This window comes from Scyliorhinus canicula, chromosome 14 (assembly GCF_902713615.1).
Source record: "Scyliorhinus canicula chromosome 14, sScyCan1.1, whole genome shotgun sequence".
NCBI classification, from domain to species: domain Eukaryota; kingdom Metazoa; phylum Chordata; class Chondrichthyes; order Carcharhiniformes; family Scyliorhinidae; genus Scyliorhinus; species Scyliorhinus canicula.
Window position 1 is genome coordinate 83,233,034 of NC_052159.1, and position 20,548 is coordinate 83,253,581.

A 20,548-nucleotide genomic window follows, 5' to 3' on the forward strand; every position below is an offset into this window, starting at 1 on the left:
TGGTCAAAGTTGGGGTTTGTATCATGTACTATTGGGAGTTTTTTGTAGAATGAGGGCTGGGTGTTTATATGCCTCCATTGTTTTGTATTAGAGCTTGGGATGGGTGGGGGGGGCTGTTTGCTGGTATACTTGTCCTTGCTTTTTACCCTCTGCAGGGGTAGTATAGCTGGTTAACAGGAACAGAGAAAGGAAGGTTACTGCAGCTTGTTACCGTCCAGGTATTTAAAAAAAACATTTTTGTTTCTATTTTGTTTGGGATTGGGGACAGGAAAGGAGGAAAGGGTATTTTGTTCTTCTGTTGTTTGGTATTCAGGGTGGGATGGTACTGGGAAGTAGCGGGGAAGGGGGAGGGGTAGATTGTTGTCAGTGATGGTTTCTTTGTTTTTGTTCTGGCTTTTATAGGGAGTATGGTGGCCATCTTGGATGGGCCAGGAGCTGGCGCAGGCTGAGGCACAGCTGGATTGCCTCACAGGGTGGATATGGCTGATCCTGAGTTGGTGGAGTGGAGAAGAGACCCCCTGTCCATTGATAACTTGGAATGTAAGGGATTTAAATGGCCCAGTAAAAAGTCCCAGGTGTTTGTGCACCTGATGTGGTTTTTCTACAGGAAGATTTGTGAATCAAGGATCAAACAAGGTTGTGGAAGGGCTGGGTGGGGCAGATATATCAATCGTGATTTAATTGAAGGGCGTGGAGGGCTGCTGTGTTAATTAATAAGAGGGTGACTTTTTCTGCGGTTCATATATAAGCAGACCCAGGTGGGAGGTGTCTTGTTATGCTCTAGGTGGAGCATAAGCGGCTTCCTTGTGGTGCACTTGACAATGGAAGGTTCAGATGTGGAGATAACTTACACACGTTTATTAAACTATTCACACTTCTATTACTCAGGTTCGCCGCTACTGTTAATCCTTCTATAGCTACCTGATGTACCATCAATTGGACTCGAGACACGATTAAGATCCAAACTGTGGCTTTAATCAGCTAGTTGTTAGCCTGGTGGTCGACTACAGAGAAAGGCCGACCGCCGGGAACTCTGGGTACATAGAACATAGAACATAGAACGATACAGCGCAGTACAGGCCCTTCGGCCCACGGTGTTGCATCGACATGGGAAGTCAAAAACTAAAGGCCATCTAACCTACACTATGCCATTATCATCCATATGCTTATCCAATAAGCAGGCGGGGTCAACTTGCCTCTCGACCAATTGGTGAGCAGTCACATGACTAGTCCCAGCCAATCGGACGAGAGGCACATGACCAGCCAGAGCCAATGGGAAACCCATGCTTTGCACCAATGGCAATGCTCACATTCATACCACCACACTACCCAGACTGACTAACCAGTCTGCTACAATCCACGTGGTGGGAGTGATAGTGAATCAACCCTGTGTCTGTACTCACTGAGTATCTCCACTGGAAAGAGGCAGATCATGTGTGCTGTGTCCTTTATATATGGGTTGGTGTAATGCCCCCCTGTGGTAGTGTCACCTCTGTGTGTATTGTGCATGCCCATTGGTCGTGTCCTATCTAACTGTTCTATTGGTTGAGTGTGTGTGTGTCATGTCTCTGGTGCTCCCACTAGTGCCTAGCTAGTCTACGTGTACTTACATTAACCCCTTGTTTATTTACAGTGATGCACATCACCACAGGAGATATGCAATCATCAGCGGCGGGCACGTCCATCATATTGGTCAATGTGTGCACCAAACTGGGATGACACAGTATTCATTAATAAGGTGCTGGCATCTATCCCAGATTTGGACACACATCAACTAATTATGGGGGGGGGGGGGGGTAGAGTGGGGTGGTGGAAATCGCGTTCGGCGATCGGTCGGAGAATCAACGTTGGCGCTGAAATCGTGGGCAGCGCTGCTTTTGCAATGTTCCGACCCCTCCAAAACTGTATTGACGGCCTCAGGACATTACCTGAGGCCCTCCCCCCGATTCTCCGCACCCGACCAGTTGAATTCCTGATGGTGTGGGTCTCTCATGCTATTATTTGTCGGGAATTTGGCATGGCAGATGCGGACTCAGTCAGCGACGCCACAGTCGGGGGAAAGGCGATCTGCGGGCAGGGGGCACGTTTGGGGGTGGTCCAGGGCTCGCAAGCCTGGCCAAAGGGGGGCACTATTTGGCAGCCAGGTTCGCATACGCATGTTGCACGGCACAGCCACTGCAGGCCGCCGCCGTGTCGGGTTCGTGCGCTGCCGGCGCATGTTGCACGGCACAGCCATTGCAGGCCGCCACTGTGTGCACGCGCGGCCACAGACCTGGCAACTCTCCGGCCGTATTGTAGCTATAGCTGGGTGCTCTATGCTGGCTGTCTACTATCTTCCCCCCCCCCAAAATGGAGGATTGGTGGCCATTTTGTGCTAATTTTTCAGTCGTAAAGCCCCACCGAAAATCGGAGAATCCAGCCCATGCCGTTTTTTTTCCCCTATGTCCACTAGGTCTACTCCGGGATGAACTTCTTTGTGATGGGTAGGTCTCTTCTCCGTGGGCTGAGGGGGGGCAGGGTACTTGGTGATCATTATCTCATATCATGCTCCACATTTGTGGACCTGATGTTGGAACCAGGTCACTCTTAAAGACCCCGATGAAGATTAGACACGGCATTGCTCGCGGGTAAGGGGTTTTGAGAGAATATATCCTTCACCTTTGGGGAGTATGTTGAGTTTAACAGGAATGAGGTAGTCTCGCGTTTCATGCTCTGAGAAACCCTGAAAACGGTAATTAGCTGGAGGTAACCTCTTACAAGGCGCACAGGGATAAATCTGGAGGGTAGAGAGGCAGAGGCCCGTGGATTCCATTCTCGAGATGGACTGCCAGTACTCGATTGCCCCGACACCGGAGTTATTGGCAAGCAGAAAGAAATTGGAGACAGAATTCGACAGAACAAATTTTCAGCTGCTGCACTCGAGTGGGACCTTTTATGATGGGGAGGCCAGCCATCTGTTGGCACACCAGCTGAAAAGTGAATACTTTCCAGCGAACCTCCCGGGGAGGGGAGCTCATCTGGGGAGGTTGCCATTTCACCCGGCCAGCATTAGCTTTCGTTATCTGGGAATCCAGGTGGCCCATGATTGGGCCTCATTCCATAAACTTAAATTTTGCTGGCCTGGTGGATGGGGTGAAGGCTGACTTGAAAAGGTGGGACGCCCTCCCTCTGACCTTAGCGGGAAGAGTACAGGCAGTGAGGATGAATATTCTCCCGAAGTTTTTGTTCCAGTGTCTCCTAATCTTTCTTCCGAAGACTTTCATTTTCAGGGTCAATAAATTGATATCTAATTTTGTTTGGGATGCTAAGACCCCTTTGGTTCGTAGGACATTTATGCAAGGGGATAGGTAGTCGGGGGGGGGGGGGGTTGCACTACCTAATCTATTATGAAACTATTGGATGGCAAATGTTGATGAAGTATTGGGGGGGGGGGGGGGGGGGGATGTTCGGGTATCAGGATTCTATATAGGGGTGGATGGAGGAGGGTTTGTGCGTGGGGTCGATACTGTCCCACTCCTGTTTTCCCCTGCAAGATTGATGATAGTCACTTTGAGGATTTGGAATTAGTTTAGGCAGCATTTTAAACTGGGCTCCATGTCACTGTTGGTTCTGATTTGCAGGGGCCATAGGATTGTGCTTCTGTCTTGGATTCATCGTGTGGGACAAGGGAGAGGGAGGGGTTGGAGATGTTTAGGGTCATGCTTCTTGAAGGTAGATTTGCAGGCTTAGATGAGTTTTTACAGAAATTCCAGTTCCCGAGGGGGAACATATTCAGGTACTTCCAGGTTTGCAACTTTCCACGTAAGGAGCTTTCTTCATTTCCCCTAGTACGGTCGCCCTCACCTTTGGACAGGGTCTTGTCCTTCTCCGAGTTAGATGATGGTAAGATTTTGGATAATTATGGGCAGATGGTGTTGATGAAGCAGGCTTCTTTGGAAGAAGTAAAGGAGAAATGGAAGGTTAACTGGGTTTGGTTTTCGAGGGGGGTGGATGTAGAGTGAGGCACTTCACAGGGTCAACTTCACGTCCTTCAGAATCATAGAATCACTCCAATGCAGGAGGAGGCCATTCAGCCCATCAAGTCTGCACTGACCCTCTGAAAGAGGTCCCACACCCCCACCCTATCCCCATAACCCAGTAAACCCACCAAACCTTAAGTGTTGGGTTAAGCCTGATCCAGTTAAAGGTGGTGCACCCGATGGAATTTTTGTACCTTGAGAAGATCTAGTCCACCACAAGATTGTCGGTGGAGGGGTTCTACTCGAGTTGGCAGCCTTTTATCCCATTTTTCAGGGAACTGGTTGCTTGGGGGGGGGGGGGCGGTGTCATTTTGTTAAAGTTTGCTTTCTTTATGGGGGTGGGTGTATCGGGTGGGTGTACTTTGTAGTTTGTATTGAGAAGGGAGATTTAATAATGGGAGATGAGGAAATGGCTGAGGAACTGAGCACACTTTTTGGGTCAGTCTTCACAGTGGAAGAAACATAACATGCCAGTGACTGATGGAAATTAGGCTATGACATGCGAGGACCTTGAGACGATTGTTATCACTAAGGAGGTAGTGATGGGCAAGCTAATGGGGCTAAAGGTAGACAAGTCTCCTGGCCCCGATGGAATGCATCCCAGGGTTCTAAAAGCGATGGCTAAGGAAATTGCAAACGCACTTGTGATAATTTAGCAAAATTCACTGGACTCTGGGGTGGTCCCGGCGGATTGGAAATTAGCAAACATGGCACCACTGTTTAAAAAAGGAAGTCGGTAACTATAGGCCAGTGAGCTTAACGTCGTTGGAAGGGAAGTTACTGAAATCAATCATTAAGCAAGAAATAGAAAGGCATCTGGATGGAAATTGTCCCATTGGGCAGATGCAACATGGGTTCAAAAGGGCAGGTTGTGCCTTACTAATTTAGTGGAATGTTTTGAGGACATTACCACTGCGGTAGACAACGGTGAGCCAATGGATGTGGTATATCTGGATTTCCAGAAAGCTTTTGACAAGATACCACACAAAAAGTTGCTGCATAAGATAAAGATGCATCGTGTTAAGGATAAAGTAGTGGCATGGATAGAGGATTGGTTAATAAATAGAAAGCAAAGACTGGGGATTAATGGGTGTTTCTCTGGTTGGCAATCAGTAGTTAGTGGTGTCCCTCGAGGAACAGTGTTGGGCCCACAGTTGTTCACAATTTACACAGATGCTTTGGAGTTGGGGACGAATTGCAATGTGTCCAAATTTGCAGACGACATTAAGATGAGTGGTAAAGAAAAAAGTGCAGAGGACACTGGAAGTCTGCAGAGGGATTTGGATAGTTTAACTGAATGGGTTATGGTTTGGCAGATGGAATACAATGTTGACAAATGTGAGGTTATCCATTTTGGTCGGAATAACAGCAAAAGGGATTATTATTTAAATGATAAAATATCAAAACATGCTGCTGTGCAGAGGGACCTGGGTGTCCTAGTGTATGAGTCGCAAAAAGTTGGTTTACAGGTGCAACAGGTGATTAAGAATGCAAATGGAGTTTTGTCCTTCATTGCTAGAGGGATGGAGTTTAAGACTGGGGAGGTTATGTTGCAACTGTATAAGGTGTTAGTGGGGCCACACATGGAGTATTGTGTTCAGTTTTGGTCTCCTTACCTGAGAAAGGATGTACAGGCGCTGGAGGGTGTGCAGAGGAGATTCACGAGGTTAATCCCAGAGTTGAGGGGATTGGATTACGAAGAGACATTGAGTAGACTGGGACTGTACTCTTTGAAATGTAGAATGATGCGGGGGTATCTTACAGAAACATAAAATTATGAATGGAATAGATAGGATAGATGTGGGGAGGTTGTTTCCACTGGAAGGTGAAAGCAGAACTAGGGGGCATAGCCTCAAAATAAGGGGAAGTAGATTTAGGACTGAGTTACGAGGCACTTTTTCACCCAAAGGGTTGTGAATCTATGGAATTCCCCTGCTCAGTAAAGCAGTTGAGGCTCCTTCATTAAATGTTTTCAAGATAAAGATAGATAGTTTTTTGAAGAATAAAGGAATAAAGGGTTATGGTGTTCAGGCTGGAAAGTGGAGCTGAGTCCACAAAAGATCAGCCAGGATCTCATTGAATGGCGGAGCAGGCTTGAAGGGCCAGATGGCCTACTCCTGCTCCTGGTTCTTATGTATTGTGTTGGAGTCTTGGAGTTTGCTGTATTGTTGTCATTTGATTATAGTGAAAATTATTTGAATAAAAATGTATATATTTTAAAGTAAAGGTATATCCTGGAGTTAATGAATGGTTGATCAATCAGTATATACTAAATAGGTCCTGTTTTTTTAATCAGAAGGAAGTTTAGTTCAGATAGGGTACCCTCTGCCCTTGAGTTTGTGAAAACAAAAATAGAGCCAACCCTGGAGAGTGCCTGAAATGGGAAACTTGAAGATGTTGCTTCTAGCAAAAGTAGTCAAAGTGGAGAACAGGAAATGGTTCAGCCGTAGAGTTATTTCAGCAAATAGGAGCCAAGGAATAGGAAGTATGAAGATCAAGCGAGTGGTCATAAGTAATATGGGGGGAGGGGGGAGTTTTATTGCCCCAAAGGTTGGCCTAGACCAGGGGTGGGCAAACTTTTCCGTGCAAGGGCCACATTCAGAAATTCACAATATTAAAGGGCCGCATAGTATATTAAGTAAAATAATTACTTCACCCGGTTATGATTCTGGGCGCCTCATATAGAACACAGAACATAGAACAGTACAGCACAGAACAGGCCCTTCGGCCCTCGATGTTGTGCCGAGCAATGATCACCCTACTCAAGTCAACGTATCCACCCTATACCAGTAAGTAACCCAACAGACCCCCCATTAACCTTTTTAAAAAAAATTTTAATGACTTGGTGGGCCGCATAAAGACCTTTGGCGGGCCGCATGCGGCCCGCGGGCCGTAGTTTGCCCATCCATGGCCTAGACTTTACCCTGGAGATAAGTTTCATGTCATCAAAGCAAGAAATGGCAATGTCTGTTTTGATATCAGGAAACCTGGAAGAATGGGTTCCAAAATATCCTGCAGTTTTTAAACTGTAGCTCCTTTAATTTTCTTTCTGTCAGGTTCCTGCTGACAGGCAGCTTGTGTGATATGCTGGAGGCTGGCAGACAAGAAAGTCCATAACAAAAGGAATTGCAGGAAACATGGGCACAGATTGGAAGGGGTGGGGAACAACAACATGCTCAAGGACTTTGGAGATGGGATGTAGTTGCAAGGACACAGAGGTCAAGTGCAGTTGTTTGAGGAGAAGGGTGATTACAGATTTGAATGGAGAGGGGCCTGTAACTGAGCAGGGGGAACCTTCAAAGAATTAACTAATATGGGGGCCAGGATGGGAAGTTGAGTAATCAACGGTTTGGTGGCAATAGTGTCAAGGGAGCAGGAGGTGGGTCTCTTCATAGAACATAGAACAGTACAGCACAGAACAGGCCCTTCGGCCCTCGATGTTGTGCCGAGCAATGATCACCCTACTTAAACCCACGTAACCCGTATACCCGTAACCCAACAATCCCCCCATTAACCTTACACTACGGGCAATTTAGCATAGCCAATCCACCTAACCCGCACATCTTTGGACTGTGGGAGGAAACCGGAGCACCCGGAGGAAACCCACGCACACACGGGGAGGACGTGCAGACTCCACACAGACAGTGACCCAGCCGGGAATCGAACCTGGGACCCTGGAGCTGTGAAGCATTGATGCTAACCACCATCGACAAGATGACTTGGGAGAGAGCACATCAGGAGATCGGATAAAATCTATAAAAATATATAAGTTCAGGTTGAGGGTAGCAGGGAACATTGGGGAACTTTGGCTTGATGAGCGAGAGGAAGCTGGGGGAAAGTGGCAGAGGTTTCTGATTAGGTGGTCTTCAGTTTGTTACAAAGTAAACCAATTAATTCGTGGCACATTTTGTTGGAGGGTGGAGCATGGATGAGAAGTTTAAGAAAATAGATTGCTGTAAAGAAAAAATGTTTTATCTTGTCAATTGCTCGTTGAGTGGTAAGCAATTGTAGCAATAGAGTTAAAGGTGTTTTATGTGGTCCAATTAGATCTGGTGCTGAATGGTTAAACTGGATGTCCACAACAGACATTCAAGTCTGCACCCTGAGGACATAGTTGTGGCTTCGCCATCCCAATGCCGTGCTACCTTACATCACCTATCATACCCAAACGATCAAACTGGTCACACATCAGGGGCGGGATTCTCCGACCCCCCCCCCCCCCCCCCCGCCGGGTCGGAGAATCGCAGGGGGGGCGGCGTGAATACTGCCAGCTGCCGGATTCTCTGGCATGGAGATTTGGCAGGGGCAGAAATCGTGCCGCACCGATTGGCGGGCTCCCCCTGGTGAATCTTCGGCTCGCGATGGGCCGAAGTCCCTCCCGTTCTATGCAGGTCCTGCCAGCGTAAATTGGAGTTGGTCCCTTACCGGCGGGACCTGGTGGTGCGGGCGGGCTCCAGGGTCCTCACGGTGGCCTGGCCCGCGATCGGGGCCCACCATTCCGCAGGCGCGCCTGTGCCGTGGGGATGCTCTATTCCGACACGCCGGCTGTGTAAGCCTCCGCGATGGCTGGCGCGAAGGTCAACCCCCCCCTGCGCATGCACGGCGATGGCGTCAGCAGCTGCTGACACTCCCACGCATGTATGGACCCGCGCCGGCCGACAGAGTCCCTTCAGCCCCGGCTGGCGCGGCGGCAAAGGCCTTCCACACTGGCCGGCGGGGCGCAAACCACTCCAGCGCCGGCCTAGCCCCTGAAGGTGTGGAGGATTCCGCACCTTTGGGGCGGCCCGCACCGGAGTGGTTCCCGCCACTCCACTGTGACGTTTCTGCCCGCCCCGCTGATTCCCAGAGAATCCCGCCCCAGATTCTTACCTTAATGCACCTTGTCCACATTGCACTCTGTTCCACTCCTCTCGCCTTATTTTAAATCAACTCTGAGCTTCTCCCCACGATATTCTTCCTGCTTTCTTCCCTCAGCCTCTGCACAAAACCTTTGTGTTCATTAGTGTTCAATCTAGGTGATGTAAATCTCTAACTTGCCTCCCGTTACCCTCGCTATTCCAAAAGCACAACTCCTCTGTTCTCTACAGATCTCTCCCTCCTCACAAAATACTCAGAATCTTCGAATTGTTACAGAAGGAGCCCATCATGTCTACAAAGGCTCTCTGAATGAACATTTTGCTTAATGCCATTTTTCTGCCGTCTCCCCATAATTCTCCTTTTCAGATTACAGTCTAATTCCCTTTTGAATGCCTCAGCTGAACCTGCCTCTACCACACTCTCAAGAAATCCATTTCAGACCTGAACCACTTACTGTATGAATTTTTATTTCTCATATCGCTTTTGCTTCTTTTGCCAATTACTTTACATCTATGCCTCTTGTTCTTGCTCCTTTTATGGATGGGGAAGTTTTCTCCTTATCTCATTTGTCAAGACTCTTCATGATTTTGAATACCCCTATCAGATCGCCCCTCAGCCTTCTCTTCTCCAATGAAAACAGTCCTAACTTCTCCAATCTATTTTCATAACTGCACTCTCTCCAATGCCTCCATAATACTTCCTAAAATGTGACACTCAAAACTGGATACAGTACTCCAGCTAAGGCCGATCTTGTCTCTTATACAAGTTGGACATAGAGCCCCATTCTCCGTTTCAGAGACTAAATGCTGATGCCAGGACTGAATCTCGTGAGTTCTATGGCCCCGACAGCAGCACCAGTCGCAGAGCGATTCAGGACGTCCTAATGGGCTAGTACAAGACAAGATGGAACTAGTGCAATTCCAACGAATGTTGGCGTGTGATTCACCGGGTCAGGATCGGCACACGAGAGCCTGACAAGTAAAAGCTGCATATGGGCACCCAGTCCCCACACATCCTCATCCCAGCCAAGAAGATGGCACTGGTTGCACTGGAGTATGCCCATCCTGTTGATGGGTTGGCTGGGGCCAGAGAGTACCTAGAGGGGGTGCCCTGGACAGGCACTTATATGACCCATGGCACTAAGTTCACAGTGGTCAGCCAGGAGCGTGTGCAGCCGCATGGCTGCCTTGCAGGCTGCAGCAATGGTGATCCATGCCCGTCCACCACCCCCGGTCCATCTCCTGTCTGCTTCTCGCTACTCCCTCCAGCCCTGGCAGAAGCCCCCTGACCAGCAGCACAACTGTCAGCACACCACAGAAATGTTGGACACTATTCATACCCCCTCTCTCTCCCTCACCAGCCATGGAGCCTGTTCCCCAATTTTAAATACCACAAGTGAACCTCGCTGTTGGTAATTCCTCTTTGCGGAGGCGGAGCCTTGCAGAAGGCCCAGAGTGTTTACTGCACTATTTGCATACCCACACTGTCATGTGCCATGGAACTCATTCATGCCGCTGGCAAGGCACTGGAGCTTGGCATTCCATTGGGTGGCCTCGATTTTCGGCTGACACGCAATTTTCCACCCGATCCCGTTTCACAATTCCAGAGTCACTGGATGGAGAATCAAGCCCATAAACTTGTTCTTGTATCTACATCCCTATTAATAATGCTTATGATACTGTATACCTTATTAACCCTTCTCCCAATCTGTCGTGCCACATTCAATGACTTATGCACACATACAGCCCGGTCCCTCTACACATGCACTCCCTTTAGAGTTGTACCCTTTATTTTAAATTGTCTTTCCATGCTCTTCCTCCAAAATTAATCACCTCACATTTCGCCGCATTGAATTTCATCTGCCATCAGGCTGCCCATTCCACCAACTTGTCTATGTTCCTTTGAAGTTCTACACTCTCCTCCTTACAGTTTGCAATACTTCAGAGTAGGTATCATCTGTGCATTTTTAGGGGCAGCACGGTGGCGCAGTGATTAGCACTGCTGTCTCACAGCGCTGAGGTCCCAGGTTCTATGCTGGCTCTGGGTCACTGTCCGTGTGGAGTTTGCACATTCTCCCTGTGTTTGCGTGGGTTTCGCTCCCACAATCCAAAGATGTGCAGGTTAGGTGGATTGGCCATGCTAAATTGCTCCTTAAATTGGAAAAAATGAATTGGGTACTCTAAATTTTTTTTTAAATCATCTGTGCACTTTTAAATTGTGCCCTGTACACCAAGATATAGGTCATTAATATACATCAGGAAAAGTATGGGCTCGAACACTAACCCCATGGGGAATTCTACTATAAAGCTTTCTCCAGTCCGAAAAGCACCCGCTAACCATTAATCTCTGTTTTCTGTCACTCAGTCAATTTTGCATCATGTGGCTTCTGTCTCTTCTGTTCCATGAGCTACAACTTTGCTCACACGTCTGTGGTGCAGCACTGTACCAAATGATTTAAAAAATAAAAATGAAAAACCCTCCCTTTGTATTCTGACAACCATACTATTGGGCCGGGATTCTCCCCTACCCGGCGGTGGGTCCCCGTGCATTGGAGTGGTGTGAACCACTCCGGCGTCGGACCGCCCCAAAGGTGCGGAATTCTCTGCACCTTTAGGGGCCAAGCCCTCACATTGAGGGACTAGGCCCGCGCCAGAGTGGTTCCCACTCCGCCGGCTGGCATGAACGGCTTTTGGCACCACGCCAACTGGGGCCGAAAGGACTTTGCCGGCCGGCATAAGTTTGCGCATGCGCCGGAGCATCAGCGGCTGCTGACGTCATACCGGCGCATGCGCAGGGGTAGGGGTCTCTTCCGCCTCCGCCATGGTGAAGACCATGGCGAAGGGGGAAGAAAAAGAGTGCCCCCACGGCACAGGTCCGCCTGCCGATTGGTGAGCCCCGATCGCGGGCCAGGCCACCGCGGGGACATCTCCAGGGTCAGATTGCCCCGCGCACCCCCAGGACCCCGGAGCCCGCCCGCGCCGCCAATCCCGCCGGTCAGGTAGGTGATTTAATCCACGCCGGCAGGAGAGGCCTGTCAGCGGCGGGACTTCGGCCCATCGCGGGCCAGAGAATCGCCGCGGGGTGCTCACCAACCGGCGCGGGGGGGCCTGCCGACTGCCGCGGCGCGATTCCCGCCCTCGCCAAATCTCGGGGGGCGTAGAATTCGAGACATGGCGGGGGCGGGATTGACGCCAGCCCCGGGCGATTCTCCGACCCGGCGGGGGGTCGCAGATTCCTGCCCTTGATCTTGATGCTGTCAAGTTGATTTGCTGAATCATTTCCTAATTTCCATCTTGGTAGCCTTTTCGCATAAAAAAAACCTTCACTGTTTCCTCTCCCAGTCACTCGCCTAGATTTTGTTTTCAAGTTCATTCAAGCATGAATATCTGTGATGCATAACTAGTTTAGTCATCCATCACAAGGTATGGCTTGACCATTTAAAGTACTACTGAGCTTCACTCTATTCTGTTGGTACTCTCCGGGATTATCCTGAAGGACTTAGATAACTCACAATTCAATTTTTCTGCCACCGGCAATCTCCATAAACCCCAATCAGTTACTCTCTCCATCCTAACCTTTAACAAGGGTGGTTCATGGGCTTCTTCATTTCCAAGACTCGGACCATCTTTTTGGCTGCCACTGCTGCTTCCCCACTACCTTACCTACTGAGTCAAACCTCTGTTTCATTCCTACCCCCACCTTAGCTCCGAACCTTCATTTTTCTCCTTCTTTCTCCTCAAAAAAAAACACTCTTGACCAGTCTGTCCCCAATAACCAGCACCCCATCTCCAACATCCCTTTCCTCTCCAAGATACTTGAGTGTGTTATTGCCCCCTGATCAACATTTACCTCATTAACAATTTCCTGCTAAAATCCCTCCATGTTTCCCATATCAGCAAAACTGCCTTAACCAAAGCAATAATTGAGAATATTTTTGACTATGCTCTGTTACCCCCCTCAATATTCTTACCCTGTCTGTGGAATTTGATACATTCGCTATTGCAACCCTCTTCTAGCTCTACCCCTCTGTTGTTTACCTCTATAGAACTGCACTAACTTAGTTCTACACATACATCTCATCATAGGCAGAATACCTTTAGCAACGGCTTCTCTTACCATCTCTGGAGTCTTCACCTGATCCATCCTTGACCTGCTTCATTTCTTCATCTTCATGCTGCCCTTGGCAACATCATCCAAAGGACAAGGGCTTAGCCTCCATATGTTTACTTATGATACCAAACTCTAGCTCCTAACCATCTCCTTTGATCATTCCACTGCTTCTGTGCCACCTGGTTGATTGTTTGATATCGAATCTTGGATAAGCAGCAATTTTCTCCAGTTAAACTTTGAGAAAACTGAGGCCATTGTCTTCAGCCTGTTATAAACTTTTACCTCCTGCCACCAAATCGATCCCTTTCCCAGTCACTATCAGCTTGACCCAGTCTTTCAAAGGAGGCATTAAAACAAGTCTCCTCTCTCAGGCAGATGGCAATATTCAAGGATGAGCTATGGCATTCATCCTGTTTCCTGGACAACACTTGTTGCTCAAATAACATAACTGAAAAAGAGATTTTGTTCATTGTCTTTCATGGCACCTTACTATGCACAAATTAGCTACTGTACTTCCAACAGAAGTCTACACTTCAAAAAGTTTTTGATTGGCTGTATGGTGCTTATAGGTGTCCAGAGAAGGGAATTCTCTAATCTTGAGTTTTGTTAGCTCCAGTAATATTAATTTGACAAGAGTTGGTTAATTAACATCTGGGGAGTGACAAGGAAACGGACTGGACTTGACCTATGGCATCACTAGCCCAACAGGAGGAATCTGCATGTTATGAAATCATTATGTTACTCTCCAGCAAAGGAGAAATACTCCAGGTTATTACTTATTGGAAGACACACTGTGGATTTACTATTAGGTGGCTGGTTCTGAAGGTTGACTTGTTGAAGATTATCACAATAACTGGAAGAGGTCAGATTTTTTTACAGGTTTAACACTTCTTCTCCTTACACTGGCCAAAGTTGGGACTAACCTGATGGGATTCTGTACCTTCTTTAAAGTTCACGGCATCTTCAAGCTCCAGGTCACATGGCTCTTCCTCCATGTCAGTTAAGTCAAGCAGCTGAGGTTGGACATCACAGGGATAAACCTAATAACCAGAGGCAAGAGTGATGTCATAACACAGAGGCATAGTCTGAGACTGCATCAGTATCTGTCCTAACATATATGGCCAGGAAACATTTTTGACCTTTACTTGCAGTTGATCAAGCTGCAACTGGAGCTTCACAGGAATATCTCTGACCACTTTATTCCCATGCACTAATCAAACTGGTTGTCAATTAATATTGCATACTCAATGAATGAATTTGCACACTGGTTGTAGATGTATGAATGGTGTCTTTTAGCATTTATACATAATATAATTTCACTAAAAGAACTTCAAACACATTAGGCTGAACATAAAGAAACTTTATACGAGGGTGTCACCGATGCTATGAATATGCAATTTAATGATTGATATGTTGCCGGAACATAACTTTTAGTTCTGGGGAAATTAAATTTGTAAATATAAAGTAATTTAAATACTGGAATTCAGAAGTTGCCAGATCACTCAAGGTATTTTGTATCAACGGTCCTTCAATGTGTACTTACAAGGTCAGAGTTAGAAGGGTGCGAACCATAAAATGGCAGTTGAGCCCATTTACCTGGGGATTGAAGACAGTAAACCTGGGGGAGAATTGTACTGACCTTATTTGAGATGCAAATTATTCATCTAATTCCCCAGATCAAAGAAAGATTGAAAGCAACTGAAGAGAGAGAAGATCTTATAGCACCCATATATTTTTCATATCAAAGAACACTTTTAAAATAGAAACATAATCAATTTAAATATCTGTCTGTGCCATCCCAGGTGCATCACATTACCATAGTGATAGATATAGGGAACTATCCTTTTGGTTTGGGCTTATCTGTGCGCACTCACAGAAAACAGAAGTCAGTTTGGAAAACTCAGAAGGTAGTGGGGTATCTGTCAGCAGCCAGAACAAGGAGCATAGAAGCCTCTAGGAATCTGCGATGTTTCTGATCTGTGGAGTCACTTAGCAGAAATTGCAAGTGGAGCCCATGCTCAGATGGGAAAGTTCCAAGTGCATGACAAATAAAAATAGTCAGATCTGCCTGGTAAATCTCATGAAAGGGATTGGCAGTGAAATCCTCACAGAGAGAGAGAGAACTCTGAAGGTCCAAATGCCGGATTGGAAAACTGAGGACAGTGAAACTGAATTCCAAACATCTGTCACAGATGCTGCTTTGTACCAGAAGAAAAGAAGAAACCTTCAAGATGCTGTAACATCTAGGAGAACACTTGGATAGAATTAAAAACAGAACGGTAGTCGTCTATTGAGATTAAAGAATCAGGATTTATGAAATCAGGATTTTAGTGGGCGGCACAGTAGCATAGTGGTTAGCACAATTGCTTCACAGCTCCAGGGTCCCAGGTTCGATTCCCGGCTTGGGTCACTGTCTGTGCGGAGTCTGCACGTTCTCCCCGTGTCTCCGGGTGCTCCAGTTTCCTCCCACAGTCCAAAGATGTGCAGGTTACGTGGATTGGCCATGCTAAATTGCCCTTAGTGTCCAAAAATGTTAAATGAGGTTACTGGGTTACGGGGATAGGGTGGAGGAGTGGGCTTAGGTAGGGTGCCCTTTCCAAGGGCCGGTGCAGACTCGATGGGCCGAATGGCCTCCTTCTGCGCTGTAAATTCTATGAATTCTATGAAAAATATAATGTTAAGTTAGTCATACTGCTGTTTAATTCTTGTTTAGTCAAGGTTTTGTTTAAAATGTGAAATTTTACGGTGTGATTCTTTCATTTGATAACTGAGAATTCAAATTTTTCCCTTGAGATCATAACAGTACATTGTAAAAACTATACTCCAAATGTTTTTTCTGTATGTTACAGGAACAGCCCCCAAATAAAAGAAATCAACCACCTTGTAGATCTCTGGCAGTTGACTATGAAAAATGACAATGCCAGTTGACAGAAAAAATGTACAGTGTAGCTAAAGAGTGATAACACTGATTTATCATCCCAATGTACGCTGGCATGTTTGTGAGACCACGATGAAGCAACAATCTCAAACTAGTATAACTGCAGAATGATTTTTAAACTACTAAACCTTCTCATGAGCTCTTTATGAATAATTTAATTCGCATTTCAGTCCTGGTGAGCTCAGCCCTGCACATGCTTGTAAGCAGGTTCCAAAGTCTGACCAGAGGAGTCCACAGCCTGTGTCACAACTTAATGCAGTCAGTTCACACAACCCTAAAGTAAGGTACCAGCTGGTATGTGTAGTTATAAAGGGACCATAAGTATTCTGAAAATGGAGCTGTAATATGAGTTGATACTATTCATATACAAGATCAGATACCACTGCACCATCTGATATTACCTTTTAAAAGAACAGGTATATAAAGTTCATTTAAATCTACTTATGAACAGTGGTTAAGCTCACATGTAGAGACATGTGGGCATGGAATTGCCTTGAATAGTGAGTGACACTAGAACATAGAACATAGAACAGTGCAGCACAGAACAGGCCCTTCGGCCCTCGATGTTGTGCCGAGCCATGATCACCCTACTCAAACCCACGTATCCATCCTATACCCGTAACCCAACAACCGCCCCCCCACCCCCCTTAACCTTACTTTTTAGGACACTACGGGCAATTTAGCATGGCCAATCCACCTAACCCGCACATCTTTGGACTGTGGGAGGAAACCGGAGCACCCGGAGGAAACCCACGCACACACGGGGAGGACGTGCAGACTCCGCACAGACAGTGACCCAGCCGGGAATCGAACCTGGGACCCTGGAGCTGTGAAGCATTTATGCTAACCACCATGCTACCGTGCTGCCCTTTTTTTTGCAGAAAATTTCACATTTAATTAGAAAAATCATTTCTCCCTATTAAAATATTGTACAGGAAAGCATTATTAATTGGCAGGTAAAAATTACAACACTGTGTTGGAAGAGAATTACAAGTTTCTGCACATCTAAATTGAGTAAATTTATTCCCCAATTTTGGGAATATTGAATAGTTTCACAACTTGCTGTGATTCTCAAGATGCTTTCGTAGAAATGTCTGAATCATTGGCCATAGGTCTATCTGGGCTAATGCATGTGGCTTCATTTTCCCTCCCCATGCCACCGGCTGTCCCACCAACCGATGAAAAGAGACAGAGCAGAATGGAAAATATGATGGCTCCAGCAGATGTCCAGCCTCAGGGTAAGTGATAAGTTCATAGTTCTCTTTGCCATTTTCTTCCAGTCTCTCAATAGCCTGCTGGGCATAGAGTGGAGTTCTCCAATTCTTGTCATCCTCTCCGACCACAATCAGAAAATGTCCCTTAGCCTTTTCTATTGGGATAATGCAATCTTTATTAGTTTCATCCACTGGATTATTTGTCACCTCGGAGATATCAATCAACTTGGATTCTAGAAATTTGGTCTTTTCAATGGAGATGCCCAGGCCAGGAAGAGTGATATCTTTGTAATGCAAGTTACCTAGTGTGTTTGCATTGCATCCACCGATACTAACCACTGCTGTCACATGAGGCACAAATGTGGCCATCGACAGGACCAGATCTCCTCCCTTAGATATTCCTATTGCTCCAACTCCAGGACCTAACTAAGAACGCCTTGTGCCACCTGTCGGCCTGAAGCCACTAGCTGCTTCTTTGTGGGCAGCTTATTATGTAGGGCGCACACAGAGCATCTTCCAAATCACAATCGTGGCATCACACTGTCCAACCGGCTGATGTGACGAATGGTCAACCAATTTCCAGGCTTGAAGCTTCAAAATGGGTCTTGCAGTAATCTTATTTAAAGGGTCAGGCACCCAGTTTGCAGGTTAGGTAATCTTTTTGAACATTTTCTACGCCAAAATGCCTGAATGTACCCTGGAGTGCTCTTGAAGGCGTTTTGGTGAGCTTCTGGGTTTGCCTGGGAGTGTTGCTGCACCGTCATGAGGGTCTCAGAGGAGTAGGTGACATGTCCACATAAAGGCTGGGATTTTGTCAACTGCATGCCATTCCCAACCTATTGCACCACTTCCACTTTCCCACTTTTTTGCCATTTCCCAGATGATTATAATTAAAATTCCAAGTGTCAGTGGTTTACAGGGTAAACACATGCAATTTAGCAACAATGGAAGCTTTTCATTGGTGAAACCCGTCATCAGCTGACAATGTTGCATTTACATGTGGCCAATTAAAGAACCTCCTGTTCAAACAGGAAGACTTTGCGTCACTGCCTGGACACTTTACTGATTGCGAGTGGCATGTTCATCAGGGAGATATGTGATCACTCAGTCAGACCAGCCCCACATTTCAGCGATACCTTCCTGCACGTTCTGCTCCAGACCATCAGGAAAGGCAGGAGCGGTCTTTCCTGGCATCCCGCCAGACCAAAGGGAGGTGACCAAGGGGGCACCCAATCTAGGTCCAGTGCAGGAGTCAATGATATATTTCAAAACACAAGGAAATCAGAATATTGAGGATGACATAGCAGGCAATCTCGTGACAGATAATAAAATGTATTTAAATGGGGTACTCATTATTGCATGGAGGAACCCCATTAAATCACTGGCGGGGGGTTGTGGATGATCACATCATGGGATTTTGCCAGTATGAATCTTGTTTTTTGTCTCCCACAAGATTTTGAACCCCCGTCGCCATTTACACTTGCAAAAAACAAGGACACAAAAACCAGCCAATAGAGATCATTGGCAAGGAAGTAACATAATCAGTCACAGAAGGCAAAGCTGGACCAGGAAGTAGTAAGGAGGAAGAGGCAATCACCCTGGTGGTGTCATATGAGCACAGATGATGGATGCAATTAAATATGAAGTGCTGCAACTATGACAATTCTTCCTACGGTTCTTTTTGTTCCCCACTACAGGTCATCACCACCAAAAGACCTGGCTGCAGCCACAAGAAGAGCCCAAAGACTCATCTCTGGCGTTGAAGCAGCCACTAACCCAGAGATGTACAGTTATCTGCCTCATCATCCGCTCCCGATAACACAGCTACATCCAGAGGGTCTGTGTAGATTTGTGAACATAATCTGGAGAGCAGGTGACACACATATCCCAGCAACTGAGGGAGGATCTAACAGCTGGATCTCCAAACAATCAGAGGACTGCTGGGGATCAAACCCTTGCTGAAGCCCATGCAGATGGAGGGCCACTGGTCAAGGCCACAAGAAGCATACTTCCTACAAGGAACAGATGAGAGGCAAAAATATGATGGAAATGCGAGGGATTATGCACAGCTTTGCACGAGGTATGGATGAGTCCATGCACACCATGAGTTCTGCCATGTCTCAGGGTTTTATCGATGGGGAGGATGACAACCATCATGGAGAACCAGGTCAAGCATTTAATCCAGATGCACTCTGACATACACTCCATCGTGATAGCCATGAGCTTAGTGCAGTAGTGGCCAGGCAAGAGGGAGACGTGACCCCTAGACTCTGTCCAGAAGACACTTTCCCACAAGGAGACAGGGAGGGAGGTGGGTTCAGGGCCAATTTGCAGGGGGGGGGGGGGGGGGGGGGGGGGTGGGGGGGGGGGGGGAACTGGTAGGCCGCTCAAGATGGTGGCCCAATAGTGGGATTCCCTGGGGTTCCCTCGTATTCCATGCCATGTATAAATTTGAATGGCGTGGAGTGCTGAATTGCTTACCCGTTTGTCCTCCCAGGGGATCGTAAACAAGTTGCAATTCAGCTCCGGCGGAGAACATTATCTCCCAAACGGAGAAACGAGCCCAGTATTCCTGAATGAGATGTGTCGCATTTCTCTGCACTAATTATTGGACATTCATGCAAATCTGCCAGTGATTTAATGGGGTTCCCTCCATGCAACAATGAGTACCCCATTTAAATACATTTATTATCTGTCGCGAGTTTGCCTGCTATGTCATCCTCAATATTCTGATTTCCTTGTGGATTGAAATATATCATTGACTCCGGCACTGGACTCAGATTGGGCACCCCCTTGCTCACCTCCATCTAGGCAAAGTGTGATGATCACCTGCGGAACAGGGTGGCACTGTGGTACAGTGGCTAATTGCCACACAGTGACAGGGATCTGGGTTTGATTCCAATCTTGGGTGACCTTGGAAATTTTGTACATTCTCCCTGTTTCTGTGCGAGTTTTCTCTGGGCGCTCCGGTTTCCTCCCACAGTCCAAAGATGTGCAGGTTAGGTCAATTGGCCATGTTAAATTGCTCCTTAGTGTCAAAAGATGTGCGGGTGAGGTGGGTGGGCCATGATCAATGCACGGGGTTATAGGGATAGGGTGGGGGAGTGGGCCTCAGTAGAGTGCCCGGAGTATCAGTGAAGACTCAATGGTCAAATCGTCTCATTCTGCACTGTAGGGATTCTATGCTTCTATGGAATCCCCCCCCCCCCCTATCCCCCCCCCCCCCCCCCCCCCCACCCACCCACTTCTTCTACAGCTACATCTTCCATCCAGAGGATGTAGGCACACTATACTTCCAGTATGTATAAATGAGACAGGTTTGGTTCATAGAATTTGCAGAATCATAGAATTTACAGTGCAAAAGGAGGCCATTCGACCCATCGAGGCTGCACTGGCCCTTTTTTTTGAAA

General features: G+C 47.1%; 1 protein-coding gene across 5 annotated transcripts in view; it reads right to left on the reverse strand.

The window, feature by feature from the left end:
- dlg2 (discs, large homolog 2 (Drosophila)) overlaps positions 1–20,548 on the reverse strand; it is a 1,378,721-nt gene that overhangs the window by 906,182 nt on the left and 451,991 nt on the right. For all 5 annotated transcript variants that reach the window (XM_038818412.1, XM_038818411.1, XM_038818410.1 and 2 more), the window contains one exon: positions 13,910–14,026. In XM_038818412.1, coding sequence (XP_038674340.1) covers positions 13,910–14,026 — 117 coding nt within the window. The remainder of the gene's footprint in view (positions 1–13,909; positions 14,027–20,548) is intronic.